At 38.1% G+C, this 19,268-nt stretch overlaps 2 protein-coding genes across 3 annotated transcripts; both read right to left on the bottom strand.

The window, feature by feature from the left end:
- Window positions 1-7,123: 7,123 nt before the first annotated feature.
- Window positions 7,124-9,590, bottom strand: LOC114481641 (pentraxin fusion protein-like). 2 transcript variants are annotated; one of them, XM_028476617.1, is made up of 3 exons: window positions 9,416-9,590; window positions 9,221-9,296; window positions 7,124-7,957 (listed from the first exon to the last, which is right to left on the bottom strand). In XM_028476617.1, exons 1-3 carry the CDS (start codon window positions 9,554-9,556, stop codon window positions 7,350-7,352), a joined length of 825 nt encoding a protein of 274 aa, XP_028332418.1. In that variant the 5' UTR covers window positions 9,557-9,590; the 3' UTR covers window positions 7,124-7,349. The 2 variants fall into 2 exon arrangements, with proteins under 2 accessions (XP_028332418.1, XP_028332417.1); XM_028476616.1 differs by having other exon boundaries at window positions 7,124-7,960.
- Window positions 9,591-10,307: 717 nt separating this feature from the next.
- stub1 (STIP1 homology and U-Box containing protein 1) lies at window positions 10,308-18,767 on the bottom strand. The gene is made up of 8 exons (XM_028476615.1): window positions 18,636-18,767; window positions 17,249-17,479; window positions 16,780-16,978; window positions 14,248-14,413; window positions 14,069-14,144; window positions 13,917-13,973; window positions 12,867-12,983; window positions 10,308-11,732 (listed from the first exon to the last, which is right to left on the bottom strand). Exons 2-8 carry the CDS (start codon window positions 17,360-17,362, stop codon window positions 11,607-11,609), a joined length of 855 nt encoding a protein of 284 aa, XP_028332416.1. The 5' UTR covers window positions 17,363-17,479; window positions 18,636-18,767; the 3' UTR covers window positions 10,308-11,606.
- Window positions 18,768-19,268: the final 501 nt, after the last annotated feature.

Below are 19,268 nucleotides of genomic sequence, written 5' to 3' on the forward strand. Positions count from 1 at the left end.
CCATTTATAGGTAATGTCGTCCCACCTTTTGTAACATCATCACAAACTGGTCAGACTGGAAACCAAAGATCAGGGAGCGTCCTCTGAAGAGAAACCTGCAGGAAGAGACAGACAGAAAGAAGAAACAGCAGACTACGAGAGGAAATTAAATGTATGAGAAGTTGTGAAATATGATGTGTAACGTAACTGAAAGAAGAAATATTTCAGCATACCCCAATTCTCAGTCTTTTAGAGCACATTGACTGAGAAAAACAACATTTATTGTTAAATGCATCTCTTATGTACATTTTCTTGCAATGTTTTTCTTCATCTATCGTGAGCGTAAACTGATGAATAGCAGTTGTTTAACCCTGATCGCTCTTTGTAAGATAAATGAATAAAAGCAGACTGAATTATGCCCAAGATCTTAATTTAATGGGCTGAAATTTCTGCAAGAAAGCTCCAAAAAAAAAAATAGAAATTACCCATCTGTTCAATGCACACATGCCACGTCTCACTCAGATAGCTTGTAGCACTGTTACGCATATGCAAATATGTTTTGCCTGGAAATCTATTTGGAGTTGCTCGAAGGAATCCAGAACGGCCCTCCTTCTGTCTGCCCTCGCCGGGCTCCCTCTCGCCGTCCATCTCCTCTCGCGTGAAAATCATTCTCACCAGCTCCGCACGCATGGACGTGCAGTCAGTGGCACCGCCATGGTCTCAGGGCGGCTCACACCACCACGGGCCAATATGCAGATCTCATGGGTTCACAGTGTTGTTTGCTGTGGAGCAGGAACGAGCAGCCCTGCAACCGTTTGCTCGGCCGGATAATATGATGCATGCAAGACGAGGACAGAGGGAATAATTATTCATTCTGAAGAGGCCACTGATTTTGTCCTTATGTTAAGCCTCTCATGGCCTCCTTTGAAGCAGGGATAAGAGTTGTAGGCTCCCATATGGGTAGAACTAATAACATGTGTGAAGATGATAGGAATATTTAACATATTTAGTTATAGTGCTGTGCGATATGGAGAAAATGTTATATCATGATATAGGTAGATTTATAACCTGATAACGATATACATCCAAATATACTATTTCTTCCTTAAAAATCCATAAAATGAATGGAAAATTGCTATTCATTAGGGAGGGAAGGGAACATCATTTAGGATCTGCCTTTTTTCCCCTCTCCTTTCCTCCTGTTTTTCCATTTAAGGATACGGGGCGCCGCCCTTGTGGCGACCCACAGTTCTCCCGCTCCTGTCCGCCCATGTTATATGTGATTGTTTTTTTCATGTTTCCGGGACGGGATGAAACTAAAATGCAAATTTCTCCTTTGTGGGACAAATAAAAGATATATCATCATTATATTTTAAGATGAACTATAAAATATATATATATATATATATATATATATATATATATATATATATATATATATATATATATATATATATATATATCAAAATCAATGGTACTTCTCCTTTCGAGATTCAAGATATATTGATTTTTCTGAAATACAATATTGCCTATATCAATATACTGTATGTATTTTTTATAGCTTATTTTGTATCAAAATGCTCGTTTACAGGGGGCTCCTTTTGCTACTTCTCTAGAAAAGCATGAAAAGCGCAGTTAGAATTACTGAGTGCTTCTTAACTACGACATTGCCCTAAACAAGCCACACTACAGAACTCACTCACACGTTCTGTCCCTTATAGTAGAAAAAGACAAAAGCGACACATATTGTGTAGCTGTGGCATTTTTCATCAGCAAATGAAATGTCTTTCTCGTAAGACTTTATTCAAATTAAAACTATTCATCGTATATCACCATTTAAGAAAAAATATCAAGATATGAGTTTTGGTCCATATTGCCGTGTACTAGTTGTCACATGTTCTGGTTTGTAAATTTGTATGTCAAAATTCCACCAGGGGATGCAAAAACCAACAATAATGGCAATATGATTTTAAACTGTACCTGTAGTGAATTTTAGTTGCAAACTCCATCAAAGATCATATATGATAGTAGAGGTTTTGTCCTTCTACAGGGGTCCCACACTTTTTTCCAAAATATTTTACCAAATTTTCATGACTTTGTTCTGAAACGCTAAGATCTTTTGTCGTGTTTGCATTTCTTGGTTTTTAATCGTGTAAACGCCAGCTGAAGTGATCTTACATACGCACAATTTTTGAGATCTTGTGATTCCCGCACAATTATGCTGCCGGTGTGCAGCACTTTTACTTCGAGATAATGTTTGACATCTTTGGGGTTTAACATATTTTAAACGTTGAATTAAAACAAGCTATATTTCCAAAACTTTTCCAAAACAGTTAAAATATTCCATGACTTTTCAAGACTGGAAAAGCGATTTTTTAAATTCCATAACTTTTTTTTTAGGAATTTCATGACTGTGGGGACCCTGCTTCTAGAGCAGCAGGAGATAAATTAACATGATACACGTTTGCAGCAATTTGGTTTGAAAGAGTCATATTGGCTGTAGTAACACAGTTTGTAAACAGACTAATTGAAAATTCCGGTCGCTCCGGGGAGTCAATCTGGGTTAAATAAGCAACGTTTCACCTCTGCATACCATAGTATCTATTTTCTGCATCTTTGTCGCATTAAACCAGCGTGCTGCTGCTATGAACGCAGCATTACGATGCAGTAAACTAGTATCTCCGGGTTATGTAAACATGCTGCTGCAAAGTAGCAGCGTTGCTGTGAGTAGATTAGCCTGCTTCATGATAGTTAAGCAACAAAGTGGGACCAAGACCTCACACATTAAATTTGGGATATAACAATGTGTATATACTGTATATATATATGTATATATATACATATAACAATAAAGCCTAGGTTCCCAAAGTGAGGAGAGTACGCAAATTATAGGGGGTACATGGACAAAAAAATCAAAATTGGAAACTACAATATAAATCCACCAGCAGTCAGGAGCCTCCATGCATTGGCATAAATCACACATGAGCTGTTGTAATACTACCCATGGTAACAGATTATTATTCTTTATTATTATTATTATTATTATATATATATTATTCCTCAACAGGATAGGCAAAATTCTGAGACAAATTTCACTGTAGGGCTACATTACATCAGTGGTTCCCAACTTTTTTGGGTCATGACCCCATATTTTTTTTAATATCACACGTTTGGCGTCTCCAGAGACTTTTTTTTTCCCTTTCTAATTCTTTCATTTTCTTTGAGAAATTGAAAGTATAGAATATAGTTGTTTAAGATTGTTTTGTGTTTTAATGTTTTAATCAGTATTATTATAAATTATTAGACATCTCAGGGGACCCCATTTGAATTCCAGACGACCCCACAAGGGGTCATTACCCCAATGTTGAAAAACTCTGGATTACATTATTATGTTTTTTAAGTGTGTAGCAGTACGGGGTACATGGCTTCAGGTTAAATGTCTGAAGGGGTACAGGGCTGTGAAAAGTTTAGGAACCACTGCAATAGAGGAGTATATTGTGCAGTAGATATATATCGGCATTATTTAGTTATTGTTCAAGATTTTTAGGACTGTGTTTGGAGGGTTAGCATTCCTTTTGGGCAGATATGGAGAAATAAAAGTCTTGAGTGAGTGTGTGTGTGTGTGTGTGTGTGTGCGCGTGCATAGGAGCAAGGCCTGGGCAGATGGTCCACAAAGGTGTTAACACACAGTGAGTGGGCACCGCGATTGATGCAGTGCAACATCCAAGAAGGTGGAACATTTGGCTGCTGACCCGCAGTCAGAACTCATTGGCCCTGCCTTCCCCTTATTTAGCTGCTGCGAGAGAGCCGACGGCTGATTTGGTGGGAACACACACACACACACACACACACACACAAAATAGCACTTTCCCTCCCTGAAGGAAGCCTGTGCACTGGAAACTTCTCCATCCCCTCTGCAAGGAGGTCAGAGATGTTGGAGCAGGATGGGTGGATGAACGCACTGAGACTCACTGTTACACTTGGATGGAGAAGATCTGACCTTGAGCTTATTCTGAGAGGCCTTTGTTAGTGAAGCAGCTACATGTGACTGCTGTGTCAGTCTAACACACGTCTGTCAAAGAACACCAGAGAAAACTACATTATGATCCCCCGCCACAAAGTGTGGAAGGGGGATATACTGTAGGTTTGAGCTCCGTCCGAGTTAAAGGGGACAGCTTTTCTTAGAAACCGTTTAAGATAAAATAACCAAATTCGGTGTGTGGCTTCAGGGTATCAATACCTTGATGGAGTTCGAAAATGAGAAGTGTTTAAATATTTTTTCCAGAATTATTGCCCTTGTGCGGTTTTTTTTTTTTTTTTTTTAAAGGGGACAGCTTTTCTTACAAATCGTTTAATAATGTGATCATATTTTATGTATACATCTAAGTTCTTAGATTTAGGACATTTAGGAAAAGGTTGCGAGTTATAATGACAACTAATCTGGCGGGGGATGTTGATGACTTTCTTCTGTTAGAAAATATGACAGTGGTTCTCAAACGGACCCCCTTTCTTTTGATTTCTGAATCCAAGTACCCTCTTTTGTCTGACTTAGATTTAGAAATATTTACTATTTAAAAACAATTATAGAGCATAGTGGAGGGTGGAAAGAAACAGTATTTGGTGCAATGGTTCCCAACCTTTTTTTTTTAGATCGTGACCCTATTTTGATATCAAGACCCCGTTCTAGAATTAGTTTTTGATCATATTTGAGCTCAGATACATGTTTTACTACATTCTAGTTGAACTAGATTTATATTTCACAAAGTGAAAATATAGAAATACAGTTATTGAAGATTGTGTGCTTTAACAGAATAATTAAAACATTGAAAAAATCTATTTAAATTTTTCTGAAATTTCAGGTGACCTAACACGGAGTCCCGACCCCAAGGTTGAAAAACACTGATTTAGTACCTCCTATTTCTGTAGTTTTTATCATTTCCGGTGATCTCTGGATCACACTGTTAATTTTCCACTCACTCTCTCAAGTACCCCCTGCAGTGCCATCGCGTACCCCTAGAGGTACACATACATCCATTTGAGAACCCCTGGAATACGATATCAGCAACTGAGTCATTGGTTTCTTCGAACATGCATTCCTTTGAATCCCTAATTATTAGTTGAATTACAAGTAATTCCAAGTAATTTCACACTTTGGTCTAAAAAGAAAAAAATTTGATTTTTTTTTTTTTAGCAATTGTTCCTTAATCTCCCAGTCTCTCAAAATCCCAAAAAATATTCCTTATGCAACTTCTTCATTTTGTTTTTTGGACCCCAACTTTGGGTTATTTCGCCACTCACAAATATTGAAAATCCTTTAAATTAGGCCAATGTAACTTGCCTCTGTGTCTTATAATCATTTATTGGTTATTAGTTTTTCCCACCAGTAACATTACATCAGAAATAAAATAAAAAAACAAAATTATTTATGAAAAAATTCTCATGTTCTAGGTTTTTTTTTTCTACTGATTTGTCCACCTTGTTTTTTTTCATTTAACTAAAGGAGTCGTTTTATGATCAATAATTAGTTTAAAAGATACACACACAAAAAAATAAACTTAAAACAACTCAATTTCAATTTGAAACTAGACACACATTCAGATTTCTTTAAAAGATGATTTAAAAAAAAAAAAAAAAAAAGCCCCCAAGGACAAAGCTGGACGAGTTAAAAGATGAGAAATTTGCAAACATAATTAGTTATGCACATGGCAAGGTTTTTTTTTTAAATTTATTTTATTTCAGACCCAGAAGCACTCTTACATCAGTTAAAAACATGGAAAATTCATGAGTGAGTCCTCTAACCAAAGGCAATAGTGCGACCATGGATTTTAAACATGATAATTGCCATTTGTCTGTAGCTGCAGATCAGAGCACTTCTTTTTTAAAAGCTATTAATATTTTCTTTATCAGTCTTTTTTTGCCATTTTTTTTGCTTTTTCATTTTCAAAGAATCAAAAGATTTAGCCTGAGTTGTTGCTTGAGACCGTTACTGCTTGAGACTTTACTCTGGTATTTCTATTTAATACATAGCTATTATTATTTTTGCAATAATGAAAAACCACAGGCATTAAATAGTAGCACAAACCTCAGGTTGATTTATTTCATTCAGACAACTGTTCTTCACAAAATTTCCTTTGATCTCCCGACATGTTTCGAATGTCATCTACCTGATGGCTTTGATGTTTCCTTGACTTCTGTGTAATAATTGGTTCATTTTTTAGTGTTTTGTTGAGATAAATCCTGTGAATGGATTGAGTGTATGATGTGAATCAGAGTAGATAAGTCTAATAATGTAAACTATGTAGTGCATATATGATGGTAACTAGTGCAGAGCGCCACCTGATGGAGAACTGATGCATCAGGCAGTTAAAGCAGCGGTGTCTAAACTTATTTTAGTTCTAGGGCGACAAACAGTAGGACCGGTTATAGCCATGACATAATAACCTACCAATCCTAACAATCCCTTTGCTTAAGTACAAATTAGTGAATTCATATCCAGAAAATTCACACAATTAATAAATATTAAGTTTAACATTGTGAAATTAAATATCCTTGTGCATTACAACGTCATTAACACAGTGTAACTATAAAGGCACAAACATTTAATCACAGGTATCTGGAACTGAAAAATATAGTATTTTATTGCTTTAAACAACTTGTCCAGATCTAGAAATTATTTTTATTATTGAAAAACATTTCCACATCTGTAGGAAAGTCATGTTTTTGCTGCCAGCTGCTGTTTTGTCTCTTACTTCTACTAAAAAACAGGAAGACTGTAAGTGCACATCTAAGAAAAAGCAATCAAGTAGTTAGACTTGTGTTTTCTGACATTTTTCTATTAACTTGAGTCCCAGATAGGATCAACTTACAGGCCGGTTTTGGGCCTGCAGGCCGTATGTTTAACACATTGAATTAAAGCAGTGGTTCCCAACCTTTTTCGGGTCTTAACTTTTATTAGGTTATTTATCTCAGGCTCAGTAACTGTGATTAATTGTAATTGAACTTTAGTAATTGGGAACGTAATTGAGATTGACTTTGAGGATAAAAGACAATTGTAATTTAATTGAGAAAAAATGCCAGTTACAGTAATCATAATTTAATTGTAATTGATCATAATTGAAAATGTAATTGTAACTGGAAAATGTAATTGACCCCAACACAGATTTTTATTATTTTTTTTACCAATTTCTACAGATTTCAAGAGACCCAATTTTGATTCCAGGCGACCCCACAAAGTCACGAACCCAAGGTTGAAAAACTCTGAGTTAAAGGATCAAAGCGCAAAGAAGAAGATGCCCCATCAGCAAAAGTCTACGGTTCACCTCTGTAACATGATCCTCTGCATCCAACCTCTCATCCAACCCCTCATCCAGTCAGTCGTCGTCCACCACCATCACGTTCCCGTTCAGCTCGTACTCGATGGATGCCCAGTCGAAGATGTTTCCCTTGGGGACTTTGTGTCCGTAGTACCAGGCCTGGATCATGCTCCTGGACAGAACAAAGTCCCACATGTTGAGATCGGTCACCTCGCCAACGAAGCTCTGCACGGCCTCCAGCCCCCCCAGGTGTTTGTCTGGGTCCTGCCCCAGGATGATGGTGCCCTTTGGACGGATGGCATGGCCGCGTTTGTACACCTGGTACGTGCTACGTTTCCCATCCACCCAGAATGCGGCGAGTCCGCTTCGAGACTCCCAGGTGAGGCAGAGGCTTGTGCGGAACGTGGTGAGGGGGGGCAGGTGGTAGAAGGCCCCATCTCCGCTCAGGTAAAAGGAAACTCTTCCATCAATCTCACGCCAAACGTTGAGTTCATCGTAGTCGGTGGTGCGGTAGGCGAAGAGGATGATTTGTCTCTCCTCGGGCAGCTCGGTGGCCACACGCATGCAGAGGGTGAAGGCCCTCAGCCCCATCTCCTTCTGAGGGATCAAAGCCACGAAGCTGAAGTCCGTCTCATAAGGAAAAATCAGGACTTTGCCGCTGAGACCTACTGGAGTCAACAACACAAACATGATATCTCAATTTAGTGAAAGGAACCATTCCATATAGGGTTTTCACGGCGCGTCATCAAACCAAAAGTGGCCATATTGGAGGTACTCAGCAGGTTAACAAAGCAGATCTCGAACGTTGAACGAAATGAAATGGTGAATTATTGTCGTGTTTTTGGCTGTACCAATCGGTCAGAGCGTGAACAACATTTGGAGTTGTATAGACTGCCATAAGTTAGAACAAATCAGGGAGAACAATATCAAAAGTTATCAGAGGAAAGGAGGTGTTTGTGGTTAGCGAAGCTAAACCAGGATCTACGAGGCAAACATCTGGACAACATCTGAATTTGTTCGGCCCATTTCTTGTCAGGTTAGTGAATTGTTGATAGCAGCAGTTCTGAACTAATTTTCTTGTGTCATGACAATAATATAATTCATATCAAACTAATGCATGTGCCTGCTACAGTAGCAACACAGTTGTTAAAATGTAGAGCTAAAATGTAGAGCTTGTATTCCAGGTCAAAGGTCTGACCTTTATCTAAAGGATGACCCAGATTGGGTTAGGGTTAAAACCAGGTAGTTGACCATATCAGGATACGCAAAAAAACGGAAGACTATATGGTGGATTGACAAGAGCTGTAATTGTTTCCAATGAGTTGCATTTCATGAAAGCACTCTGTAATAGTGGATTTATTCAGTTAACCCTTTGGTACATTTTCAATTCTAGGGTTAATTTCTTTTTTTTTTCTTGGTATAACTATTATTTAAAGCTTAATTTTGCACCTGATCTTATTTGTATTTGTATTTTTTATTTTGCTTTGAAGTGGTCCACTGCTTTGGTTTGGGAGGAATTTAATGAAAAGTCCAGCTATTAACTGTTAAGATAAATTCACGTAACACTACAAAAGAAATGCTGATGCTATGCTAAGTAAAATAAGCTGATTTCTGTTGATATTTGGCTGGGATTTAATGCATCAGACAAACACAGAAACCACTGAAAAATGCGTTATGGACTGCACCTAATGTTTGTTAAAATCATTAATATCATTAACTCATTTTGTTTGCACACTATTATGGATGCTCGGCCATTATTTTTCATAATTAATGACGTCAGCTGGACTAATATCAACACTGATCATCTGGAAGGTTTAAAATCTATTTCAGCTAGAAAGAGTCTTGTGTTAAACTTACGCTGTTGCTGGAGTAGCTATAGAACTCCAAAGCAGTTGTTTTTAACACAAAAATAAATTGATTTTTCATACCTTGTGTTGCCAGGCAAACATTGAAGCCAGTTATGACACAAAGCAGGACTGCAGCAAACCTCACAGTGCTCACACTCTGCAAACACAATAAAACGCTGACATTGGTGCTTTTGAACATCAATAAAGCCAATTCATCAATCACAGAATGATCAGTATTGATAAATAGAAAATAAAGGATAAAACTGCATCATTTACCATTTTGATGTGTTGATGCTGGCTGTCCCGTGGTCGATCTGCTTCCCTCCTAGCACGGGGCATGACATCATCCGTTTGACTGAGCTTTAGACAATAGGCCTGGTTTGTGTGTGGCTGAGTGAACATGTCATTATAAACCATCACACTTTTACCAGGGGTGTCCCGATACAACGCTTTCACTTCCAATATATGATGCAGTATTAGCAGGATCATACCTACTTTTAGTACTTATTTTGTAGTGTGGAATGTTAGAATAGGAAAAAATACCCATTTATTATTAACCAATGTGTTACATACATTTTAACCTTAAACATAAGAATATTCTACAATTGAATCAAATAAATTATAAAAGATTAAAAGTAAAACTTGAAGAAAAAAAACACACATTTTAAAATGCTAAATAGTCACAAATTTAACCTAAACATATTCTACAATTGAAAAGGAAAAACAAAATTAAATACAAAAAAACCTTAAAAAAATAACCTTAAAAATCCATTCAAAACTATTTATGTCGTGAAGTGCTTCTATCTGAGATTTTAGATGCAGGCTGTTATAATGAGATATGAGATACTCTTTTTTTTTATGCTTACAGAACATATTTCTAAAATTAACATTAGATTGGGGCACCCTTACATTTTGTTTAACATAAAAAATAATTGAAGTTTCTGTGAAATGTGAAATGATAAAACGAGTTCCCTAATATTTCCTTCGCATAAGATATGTTTTCAGTGTGTCAGATACGGTTAAAGATGCTTCAACCTCAACAAAAAAAAAAATTGAATGAGGCAGTAAAATGGGCTCAAACAGAAGATTTTACATGTTAAAAAAAACTTTAAAATATATTAATTACAGCTGGAATACACCGCCATGTCAGAAACACTAAAACACACACTCAAAGTCAACAGTTTAATTGAAGATGAATGAAAACTACATCAGGCGTTCCCGTTATCAACATATCTACATTTAATACAACGTCATAAGCTTTAGGATTTCCCAAAAGGCAAAACAGAACTCTATTTTGTCAAAGGAATAAAATCTGATACACCAGCACGTTATTTACACTGCTCAGCAGACTCCCCCCGCCCCCCCATTAGGCAGGCCGCACTCAGCACAGACATTCAGTTTAAAGACTTGTAAACGAACTGCTGATAATGATTGATGACCCACTCTAACCGTTTCTCTTTGTGACGGTGGTATGGTGAGAGTAGGGTGTGTCCAAAGTGTGACGAAGACAAAATAGTTGTTTTTCATGCTTGATGCGAGCGTCCGCGCTCATTTCAGGCAAATGATCTGAGCTCGTCTGAGTGTTTGACGCTCGACTTTTTGACAGCGCAGAAAACTTCTCGAAAGCAGAAAGAAGCCAAACAGCACATATTTTACCACTCCAACATTTTGTATCCAGCAAAGTGAAAAACGTGTTTGTAGCAGGCGTTCATTGCTTGTTTCAGTCCAAACGAGGCTTTTCCTTTTCTTAAAAAAAAAAATCCTCTCATTGTCGTCATTGTGTTGAATTACTCGAGGAAAACCAAAGAATACTTAATGCGTACATTCACTTAATCTGATTTGTCAGTACTAGAATTTGATTGAGATGCAAAGGAAGGAAAGGAGCAAACACCTCAAACTGAATTTGTAAGTATGCAGCGCCACCAAATGGTGGAAAAGAGAAGTGTTTTTCTCCTTTTCAATGAAGACGTTTTTTATGAGAATAGGAATCCTTTAAATAACAGCACAAATACTGGAATAAATGTTGAATAAAAGGCTATGAATTAAGTATTTTTTTCTCTTTTTTTTGTTTGAGGTTTAAGTGAAACACTGATGTGCAATGATGACGCCTCACGAGAACTGTGGCACTCAGAAAAAGACAAGAGGGTGAATGTGAAACCTGAGAACGAGATTAAGCAGATGGAGAAAAGGTGAAATGATCAGATCGTTGGGGGATCGTAAAGGGAGCAGCAGGCCTTGAATACAAAGCCTCAGAACGTCCGACAGTGATGATAAACTGTGAAGAAGAGCAGGAAAAACCCGGATACACGGCTCCCGTTGTTGGTCGTCCATAAAGTGGCTTTTCCTGCTTGTGAAGAGTTTTTTTTTTTTTTATTACTTCCAAGGGAGGAGTGATCAGTTTTCTACAGTCCTGTTCTATCCAGGCTTTAAGTCGTGTATCAGGATTAGAAGGAGATGCGGTGTCACCTTAGTAGTCCTCCACCCAGCCATTCTCCTGGATAAAAGCATCAATAACCTCCTTCATGGCCAAGTTGGGGATCAGCTGATCCTGTGTCAGGGGGCTCCTGGTGACCGGGTCAAAATGACCAACTCGCTGCAGAGAGATCAAGTCAAATATTAGTGTGAGAAACTATTAAGATTGAAACAATTCATCCATTAGATCAATTAATGAATTTATATTCCTACGATCTAACTACATCAATCTGTTCTTAGCCATACCTGTCAAGTTTCGGACTTGAAAATATGGGAATTTTTCTGGCGCCCACTACGAGCCATCCCACCACCCAACCAAGCTCCAGTTTCCCTTATATTTTAAGACAAGTGTACAGGAAATCTAAAATAGACACTTGTCAACCACTTACTAAACACAATTAGGTGATTAGAATGTGGTAGGCCGACCTTTGTTGACATTGAAATGCTGTGAACATTCCTACTGGGGCTGGGCGATATGGACCATAACTCTTATCTCAGTATATTTTCTCAAAATGGAGACATACAATTTAAATCTTGATAATTTTATTTCAAATTAAGTCTGGCCAGAAAGAGAATTCTGGGTTAAATTTGCTGATGCAAAATGTCACACAGGCTCATTTATTAACAAACAGCTGCACAACATGTGCCACTTTTGGCTTTTTCACCTGTAAGGGACAGCATGTGTGAGTGAGTTCTGTAGTGTGGCTCGTTATGGGGAAGGTCTGGGTTAGAATGAACTCATTGATCTTCTAACTGAGCTTTGCATGCTGTTCTGAGAAGTAAAAGCAGCGACTCCTAAAACGTAAAAAGTATGTATTTGTGGGGCTTGTGATTGGCTGATTTTTCATGGTGACTTGCGTCGTTTCTTATTTGATTTTTTCTCAGAAATGTCTTCTTACATTCATCCATCTCGCTTCTTAGTTGTTTCTGAGTTTGTTCCTGCTGTTGCCACTAATCTCGCGAGAACTGCCACCCAGGCCACTTCAAGTGGCAGTTCTCAAGAGGCTAGTGACAGTGTTCAGTTTGAAGAGGCAGAGAAATATTATTGCATTAAAATATGGGTAAAATACGGGAGTATGAATACATTTGCCATTAAATGTTTGTTTAAGTCCATAATAAATGTATGATTCCCTTAAAAGAAACATTAGGAATCTATGAAACCACACCTGCACTGTCCAGTATCCAGAGATCTATTTCACTCACACAGGTTGAATAATTAAAGTGGATGATTAAAATGCAGCGAACAACACTTTACCTGGAGATGCTCTTCAATGTCCTTGCGATCATATGTGATTCCACTGGGAGTGATGCATGGTTCCCTCATCAGCTCAAAACTGATTTTCCCACACAGGTAATCTGGAATCTCTCGCTTCTATTGGAACCAAACGAAGCAAAGAGCACGAGTCACTCAGGACACGCTTGTTTAAAAAATGAATCAATCATTCATCGTCAAATCAACCTTTAATTATTAATTCGCCCTCATGTTTTGCACAGCGTGACTGTGTGTCACCAGGTAAAATGATCACCAGTTCAACTAATACACCAACAGCAAAACCTGTTTTTGTTCCCGAGTCTTTTCAGATTTTAATGGGGTCATAAATACCTGAAGCGCTTGTTCATCACAACACATTAAAAACACACTTCAGATAGAGCACATAGATGATACGATAGCATCACCTTAACATGTAGCGAGAGATTTTGAACTGGATTATTTGCGGCATTAGATACTGTATATCTTTCTGTTTTTGGTGAAAATGAGCATGTAAATATGTGATACTGTCCCAAAACATGGATGTGAGGGATTTCTGTGTCATGTTGGAGTCTGATTTTAAATAAAGACAGAGAAAAGAAACAAGTCAAGTTATTTTATCCGTTTCAGAACGTGAATTTCATTTTTTTTCATCTGTTTTCAAGCGCGTGAGGACAGATTTACGTGACAATATTTCAGTGAGTGAGCGAACCAGAGTACAAACACACCTCTGAAAAATGTCTGCCCACAAGTCTGAAAATGTGCGAGTGTTTTAACAACAATTGCAACGAGGTTTCTGACACACACTGCTGTGAAAGTGATCTGTGAGTGCTGCTCAGATTGATCCTCGATCAGGGATTCCTTCTCAAACTATCTAAAATATACAAAAAAATAAGAAAGTGTCTATTTGTACGGTAAACTGACCAATGACTGACCAATCACGTGACCTAAACTGGCCAAATACGGGCGCTGCGGACAGATAGAATGTCAGTATATTGATATGGCAACCATACGGATAGCCACTGCCAAAAAATAACGACATATTTCAAAACTCACTTTTCTTTTTTCGTCCACTTGGGAGAACAGTTCGTCCATGTCCATCAGATACTTGTCCTTAGAGAAGTCATATTTCCATGTTAGTAAAAAAGTCTTGTATAGTATTGAAGTGTCACGGATCGTTAAGATGATAAAAACAGACTAAAACCTACATGTTTGGATGCCATTTTTGCAGCATCGCCTCCATTTTGATTGTCATCCTGCTTTTCTTTGTATTCTTCAAGCTCTCTACAATGAAGCAAAGTTATCAGATTGATACTGATACACATACCATGTGTTTAGCTAATAAACATTAGCATGCAGATGAGTGTGTTTGTCTCTTCTGTCTCACCTTTCCTTCTCCGCCAGGATGAGTTTGCTTAAGTAAGCATGCAACTCGTTCTCCTGGTTGATGCGCTTCTCTTCGATGTTGTTCCAGCGTTTCTTCTTAGCGATGCGCAGAGCGCTGGGGATGTCGTCACCAAAATTCAGCCTCTGCTCCTTTGCCAGGTTATAAGCTGCAACAAAAGCAAAACCAGCCAACTTTTATAAAACATGAGAAGGAAAAAAACACTATTTTTTTCAGAGTTTAAATCCCCTATTGGTCTGACTCAACGGATTTCCTTAGTTATTGTGATATTGATTTAGATTTCCTAAAACTTTTGTGGGTGCAATAAATTTTGCTGATTGGCTAAATAATGCAGGTGTTTTTCATTATTTTATTTTTTTCCCGTACAAATTATAAAAATTTAGTTTTAGCTAACATTTAAGGTAGGAAACGGGCAACAAGCTAAACTTTTCTTCCAATCATTTGTAGGGATTTGAATATTTCCAATGTACTTGGTCATAAAAATGTTATTTAGCCATAGAAAACCGTTCCAAAAAACTCTCTATACAATGCTACTGAACTATTATGACTACCACACAAAGTTTGGAGCTCTGTAGCGGTTTATCTCCAGATTCTGCACAATTTCTGCCTACCGTGCACAGCGGAATCTGCCCAGTTTAAACCATCGTCAGCAAAATATTTCCCTTCTATTTTGATTCAGCATTCATCCAATTTATTTTTCTCTGACATCTTCAGCTAAAATCCACCCGTAAGCAATTCTGATGTAAAATATTTATGCAAATAGATGCTTTGACTCAAGTCTCAGAGGGTCTCTATGTGCTCAAATTTTACAAATGTATATAATACAAAGGCCGTTAGTGAAATGACCATGCTGACTCGAGCAGAACCATTTCTACTTTCACTCTGCAACAGAAAAAGTGGGTTTGCACGCTTACATTCAAGAAAGCATAATGTTTAACATTTTTAACTGATGTATTACTATGTATATATATATATATATATATATATATATATATATGCAGGGGTGGAAAGTAATGAATTACATTACTCTCGTTACTGTAATTAAGTAGCTTTTTGTGTGCTTCTACTTTTTTGAGTACTTTCTAAAATCTGTAATTTTACTTTTACTTAAGGAAATTTTGTTTAAAGTAACAGCACTTCACTACATTGGAAATAGATCCCACTGCAGAGCAAAATAAATCCTGCACGCTTGTCCCATGCCTGTTTCCGTTACATAAATTACAATATTTAATATCAACTAAAACCATATTTTTCATCAGTCCCCGGGTGTTTACTGGTGAGTGAGGCCGGGGACTCTGCACCACATCATCCTTCTTCCCACCGCAGCCTCGTCCTCCCTCCCACAGCACCGCATCCTCACGGGGAGATCCTGCCTATAGATCTCGCTGGTCTCTGTACAGTCTCCCGTGCACCTCGTCCTCCAACAGTGCCAGACAAGCCACTGTGTGTCTTTATGCATTGTGAGTGCGTTCCTTTTTATAACAGCTACAGCTGTTGCAGCCAATTGATCATGTGATTTTAATTACAATTATTATTATTAATGTAAAACTGTATTTGTAGGAACGCGCACATCACTCACTCACTCCCTCGGGCATTAGTATGACTTTTTCCTCCTTCCTTTTTGCAAATATAGCCTTCATTTATGATGTGTGTTGTGAAATGTGCAATGTTCTATTATTTCATACAAAAATATTAATTTCACAGAGCTGTCTTTAATTTCATCCTTCTCCTGTTGGGGGCGGAGTTTCCCGTTTCTCGTGATTTTGTGCGTAAGGCAGGGTCAGCGCTGCCGTGGAGGTGCGCACATTATCTCGCCAGGTTGTTTTTTTTATCAGTCCCAAACATTGTTTATAAATGAGGACCCTGTAGAATTGTTCTGTTACTTGAAAATGTCTACACTGACACAAGCACTATTACCTCTCATAATTTCATTAAGCATTTTTTGAATTTTGATGCTTATGCACAATTTATGCATAATCAATGTAATCTGTACATTAGACAGTTTGTTTTAAATGCATAGATGCATACAAAGTTTTCGGCATTCCACCTAGAATGTTTTATAGACTTTATATAACATACTGTACGCATTTCTTGCTTTCAGAGATTCCTAAAGATAGGAATTGTTCGCTTACTGGAAAATGTTTTATTGGATGGGAGAGATTTTTAACATAAATAACTGAACTAAATATTTAAAGAGCCAGGAAAATTAGGTGAAACAAAACAAGTTGTAGGAAGATGCTTAATAAATAAGAAAGAAGGCCTGTAGCCTGAGGGTTGCTGGTTCAAATCCACCGAATAGATTCTTGATCTCAATTAGACTCTCCAAGTTAAATAAAAGTTGAATGAAAGGATGAATGAATAGCTAGATAACTGTCCCAAATGCCCAATTCTGCAGTTACTATAAAAAAAAATTTTAGTTTGGGGAAAAAAAACACCTTCATTAAGCATATATTTAAAAAGCCCAATGTCTTACTTCTGCTACTCCCACATCCTTTCATCAAAACGTTCTCTGACCTTTCTGCAGGTTGCCAATGGCCTCATCGTAGTTTTCCAGCTCCAGGTGACACTGACCCAAGAAGAAGTGGGCTTTCACCGACTGGCTGTCCAGCTCTAGAGCGTGCTTACAGTCGGCCAGAGCCTTGTCATGCTGCTGGAGCTTTACGTGGCACAGAGCCCTGTTGGTGTAGTAAACTGCCACAGATGGATTGCGGTTCTTTGGAAACAGAAAATGCAGACATAAATCATAATCACACCTGCAGAATATCTTGCAAAGAGTAACATTCACAGGATAAGCATTGATTACTGAATGTATTGCACCGAGGTTCACTGTAAATATATCTGCTACATTCTGGTTGTGATGAGATTTTTTTTTTCTGGCCCACTTGGTAACTAAAATGGAGCCATGGGTAATCCCCCGAATAGAAGGACTTTGACACGTCCACTGTGCAGGTCAGTGATCTACTACACGGAGGCAGTGACTCACTATGGCTTTGCTGTAGCAGGTGGCAGCCTCCTGGTACTTGCGGCAGAGGAACAGCCGGTTACCCTGCTCCTTCAGCTCCTGGGCGGTGGAGCTCTTCTCCGGGCTTCCGGCCATCTTCTCCACCGGCTCCGCGGGGCCCGCCTCGGCCTGCTTCCCAATCCTGTTCCCCGTCTCTCCGGCTGGATCAGCGACAGGTTCCAGAAAGCCGCGTCCGTCCCGGCAGGCGCACAGCTGGACCAGAGACACGATGCATGAGAGAGGACAGACTCAGAGTCAGGGCTGGGCTACCCATGGGTGCTGCTTGGCTGACTGAACCGGCGGATTAATTATTCATATAACGGGCACCAGGGCCGGGGGTCACGAGCACCGAGAGCCAGCTGTTTAAACACACGTCTCTGTGCTTTCACTGTTGCACCAAAAAACACAAAAAAATACGCTAACAATAACTGTCAACATCTAACAAGCTGACATTAACACCAAACACAACGCTTACTACAACGACAACCCCGTGTAGATGATGAAGCTGCATAGCTGTTAGCTTAGCCTGATGCTAGGTTAAGTTAGCTGAAGTTAGCCTCTTATTCGACAAATTCACCGCTACAAGCGTTAAGAAGAAAACTCAGCATAGAATACCAGTCTTGCAATAATTATTACTACAATTATTGAAGCAGAACTTTTGTTAAAATGAATTTTAAGGTCAGATATTATCAAGTCACATATTTAGAGGATTGTCAAACATAATGCTACCAAAAAAAAGGCTGAACCGGTCGATTTTGACACGTGTATTTAATTAGTTAATACTAGTAGGGACATTTTTTGAAGAAAAATACACACGCATATCATTCACCTTATGCCTGGTGGTGCTACTAATGATATTAAAGTCACAATTATCTGTACGACAGAAGCTGTCAAAACAAGAGCCACATTCTGCATTATATTTTAGTTAATGCTTAAGCGCAACAACTTACTAATGTATTAAATACTATAATGTTTTACAAGTCTGTATGTTGGTAGTCTTGATAATTGTCCTGAAATGGTAAAATAATAATTTTGGTGATGCTTAAATTCCCCTTAACTTTGCCCTCAACTATCAATTCAGAGGCTAACATCAGTGGATAGCAGACGGCTAGTGACGACAAACCCACTGAAACTAATTCAGTGTCCGTAATCCTCAATTTAACGTGTCAAGTAGTTAGTATGGGATAATTTAGGTTTTTAGAGTACAAGGAAGTCAACCACGCTTGGACTAATGCCTAACACACTTCTATCACAGCTCCGTTGAGGAGCATAGGTTAGCAGCTAATGCTAACTCAGGTAGCAAGCTCCACTCACGTTATTTGGGGAACGTTAGGGCTTGTATTCAAATCACATTGTCCGCAACTCTTACCTTAGATTGTAATCTTTACATCCAGCAGAAACTAACTCAATATTATTACACATAAAATCTCAATCTAGCATTTCCCTTTAAACGAGCTGTCATGTTAGGATTGATGTTATGCTGACGTCAAAGTCAACTACGGCAAACGAGAGGTTCAAACTCTGATTTAATACGCAAAACATTTGACTAACAATTCATATACTGTCATTTAGAAAAATTATTGTGGGAAAAAATGTGATTTTAGTCTGGAAGTTTCCCACTAATGCATGTAATTGTGTTATTGAGCACTGACAAGATAGTTATAAAACCAGAAAGATGTAATTTTCTTAATTTTTGAGCCTGAACACCAACTACAACAATGCTCCAAGAGAACTCAACATATTCACGTAAGAAAATACAAGGGGAAAATAATGCACTTAGCTTGAATATCTGAATATATAGTATAAATGTAACTTAATTATGAAAATAAATTCTATAATTCATCCCCCCACCCCCCCAATTATTTATAAAAAAAAAACTACACCAAAAACTCTGTTTATCAGGCTTTAATGTATAGACAGAATATGTGCAAGCAGTGAACATACAACAATAAACATTGCACAATGCATTGCAAATGTTTCAAGTCAACAAACATTCAGAGAT

This window comes from Gouania willdenowi, chromosome 19 (assembly GCF_900634775.1).
Source record: "Gouania willdenowi chromosome 19, fGouWil2.1, whole genome shotgun sequence".
In the NCBI taxonomy this organism is placed as follows: domain Eukaryota; kingdom Metazoa; phylum Chordata; class Actinopteri; order Blenniiformes; family Gobiesocidae; genus Gouania; species Gouania willdenowi.

What these genes read in the sequence shown, in the direction of transcription:
- LOC114481641 (XM_028476616.1), bottom strand. Translation starts at nt 9,556, where the DNA reads ATGGTTTATAATGACATGTTCACTCAGCCACACACAAACCAGGCCTAT. An exon ending in AGCATCAACACATCAAAATG is followed by an intron (nt 9,297 to 9,415) that starts GTAAATGATGCA and finishes TTGTGTTTGCAG; the next exon opens with AGTGTGAGCACTGTGAGGTT. An exon ending in TGTTTGCCTGGCAACACAAG is followed by an intron (nt 7,961 to 9,220) that starts GTATGAAAAATC and finishes TGTTGACTCCAG; the next exon opens with TAGGTCTCAGCGGCAAAGTC.
- stub1 (XM_028476615.1), bottom strand. Translation starts at nt 17,362, where the DNA reads ATGGCCGGAAGCCCGGAGAAGAGCTCCACCGCCCAGGAGCTGAAGGAG. An exon ending in ATCCTGGCGGAGAAGGAAAG is followed by an intron (nt 14,145 to 14,247) that starts GTGAGACAGAAG and finishes GCTTCATTGTAG; the next exon opens with AGAGCTTGAAGAATACAAAG. An exon ending in ACATTGAAGAGCATCTCCAG is followed by an intron (nt 11,733 to 12,866) that starts GTAAAGTGTTGT and finishes ATCTCTCTGCAG; the next exon opens with CGAGTTGGTCATTTTGACCC.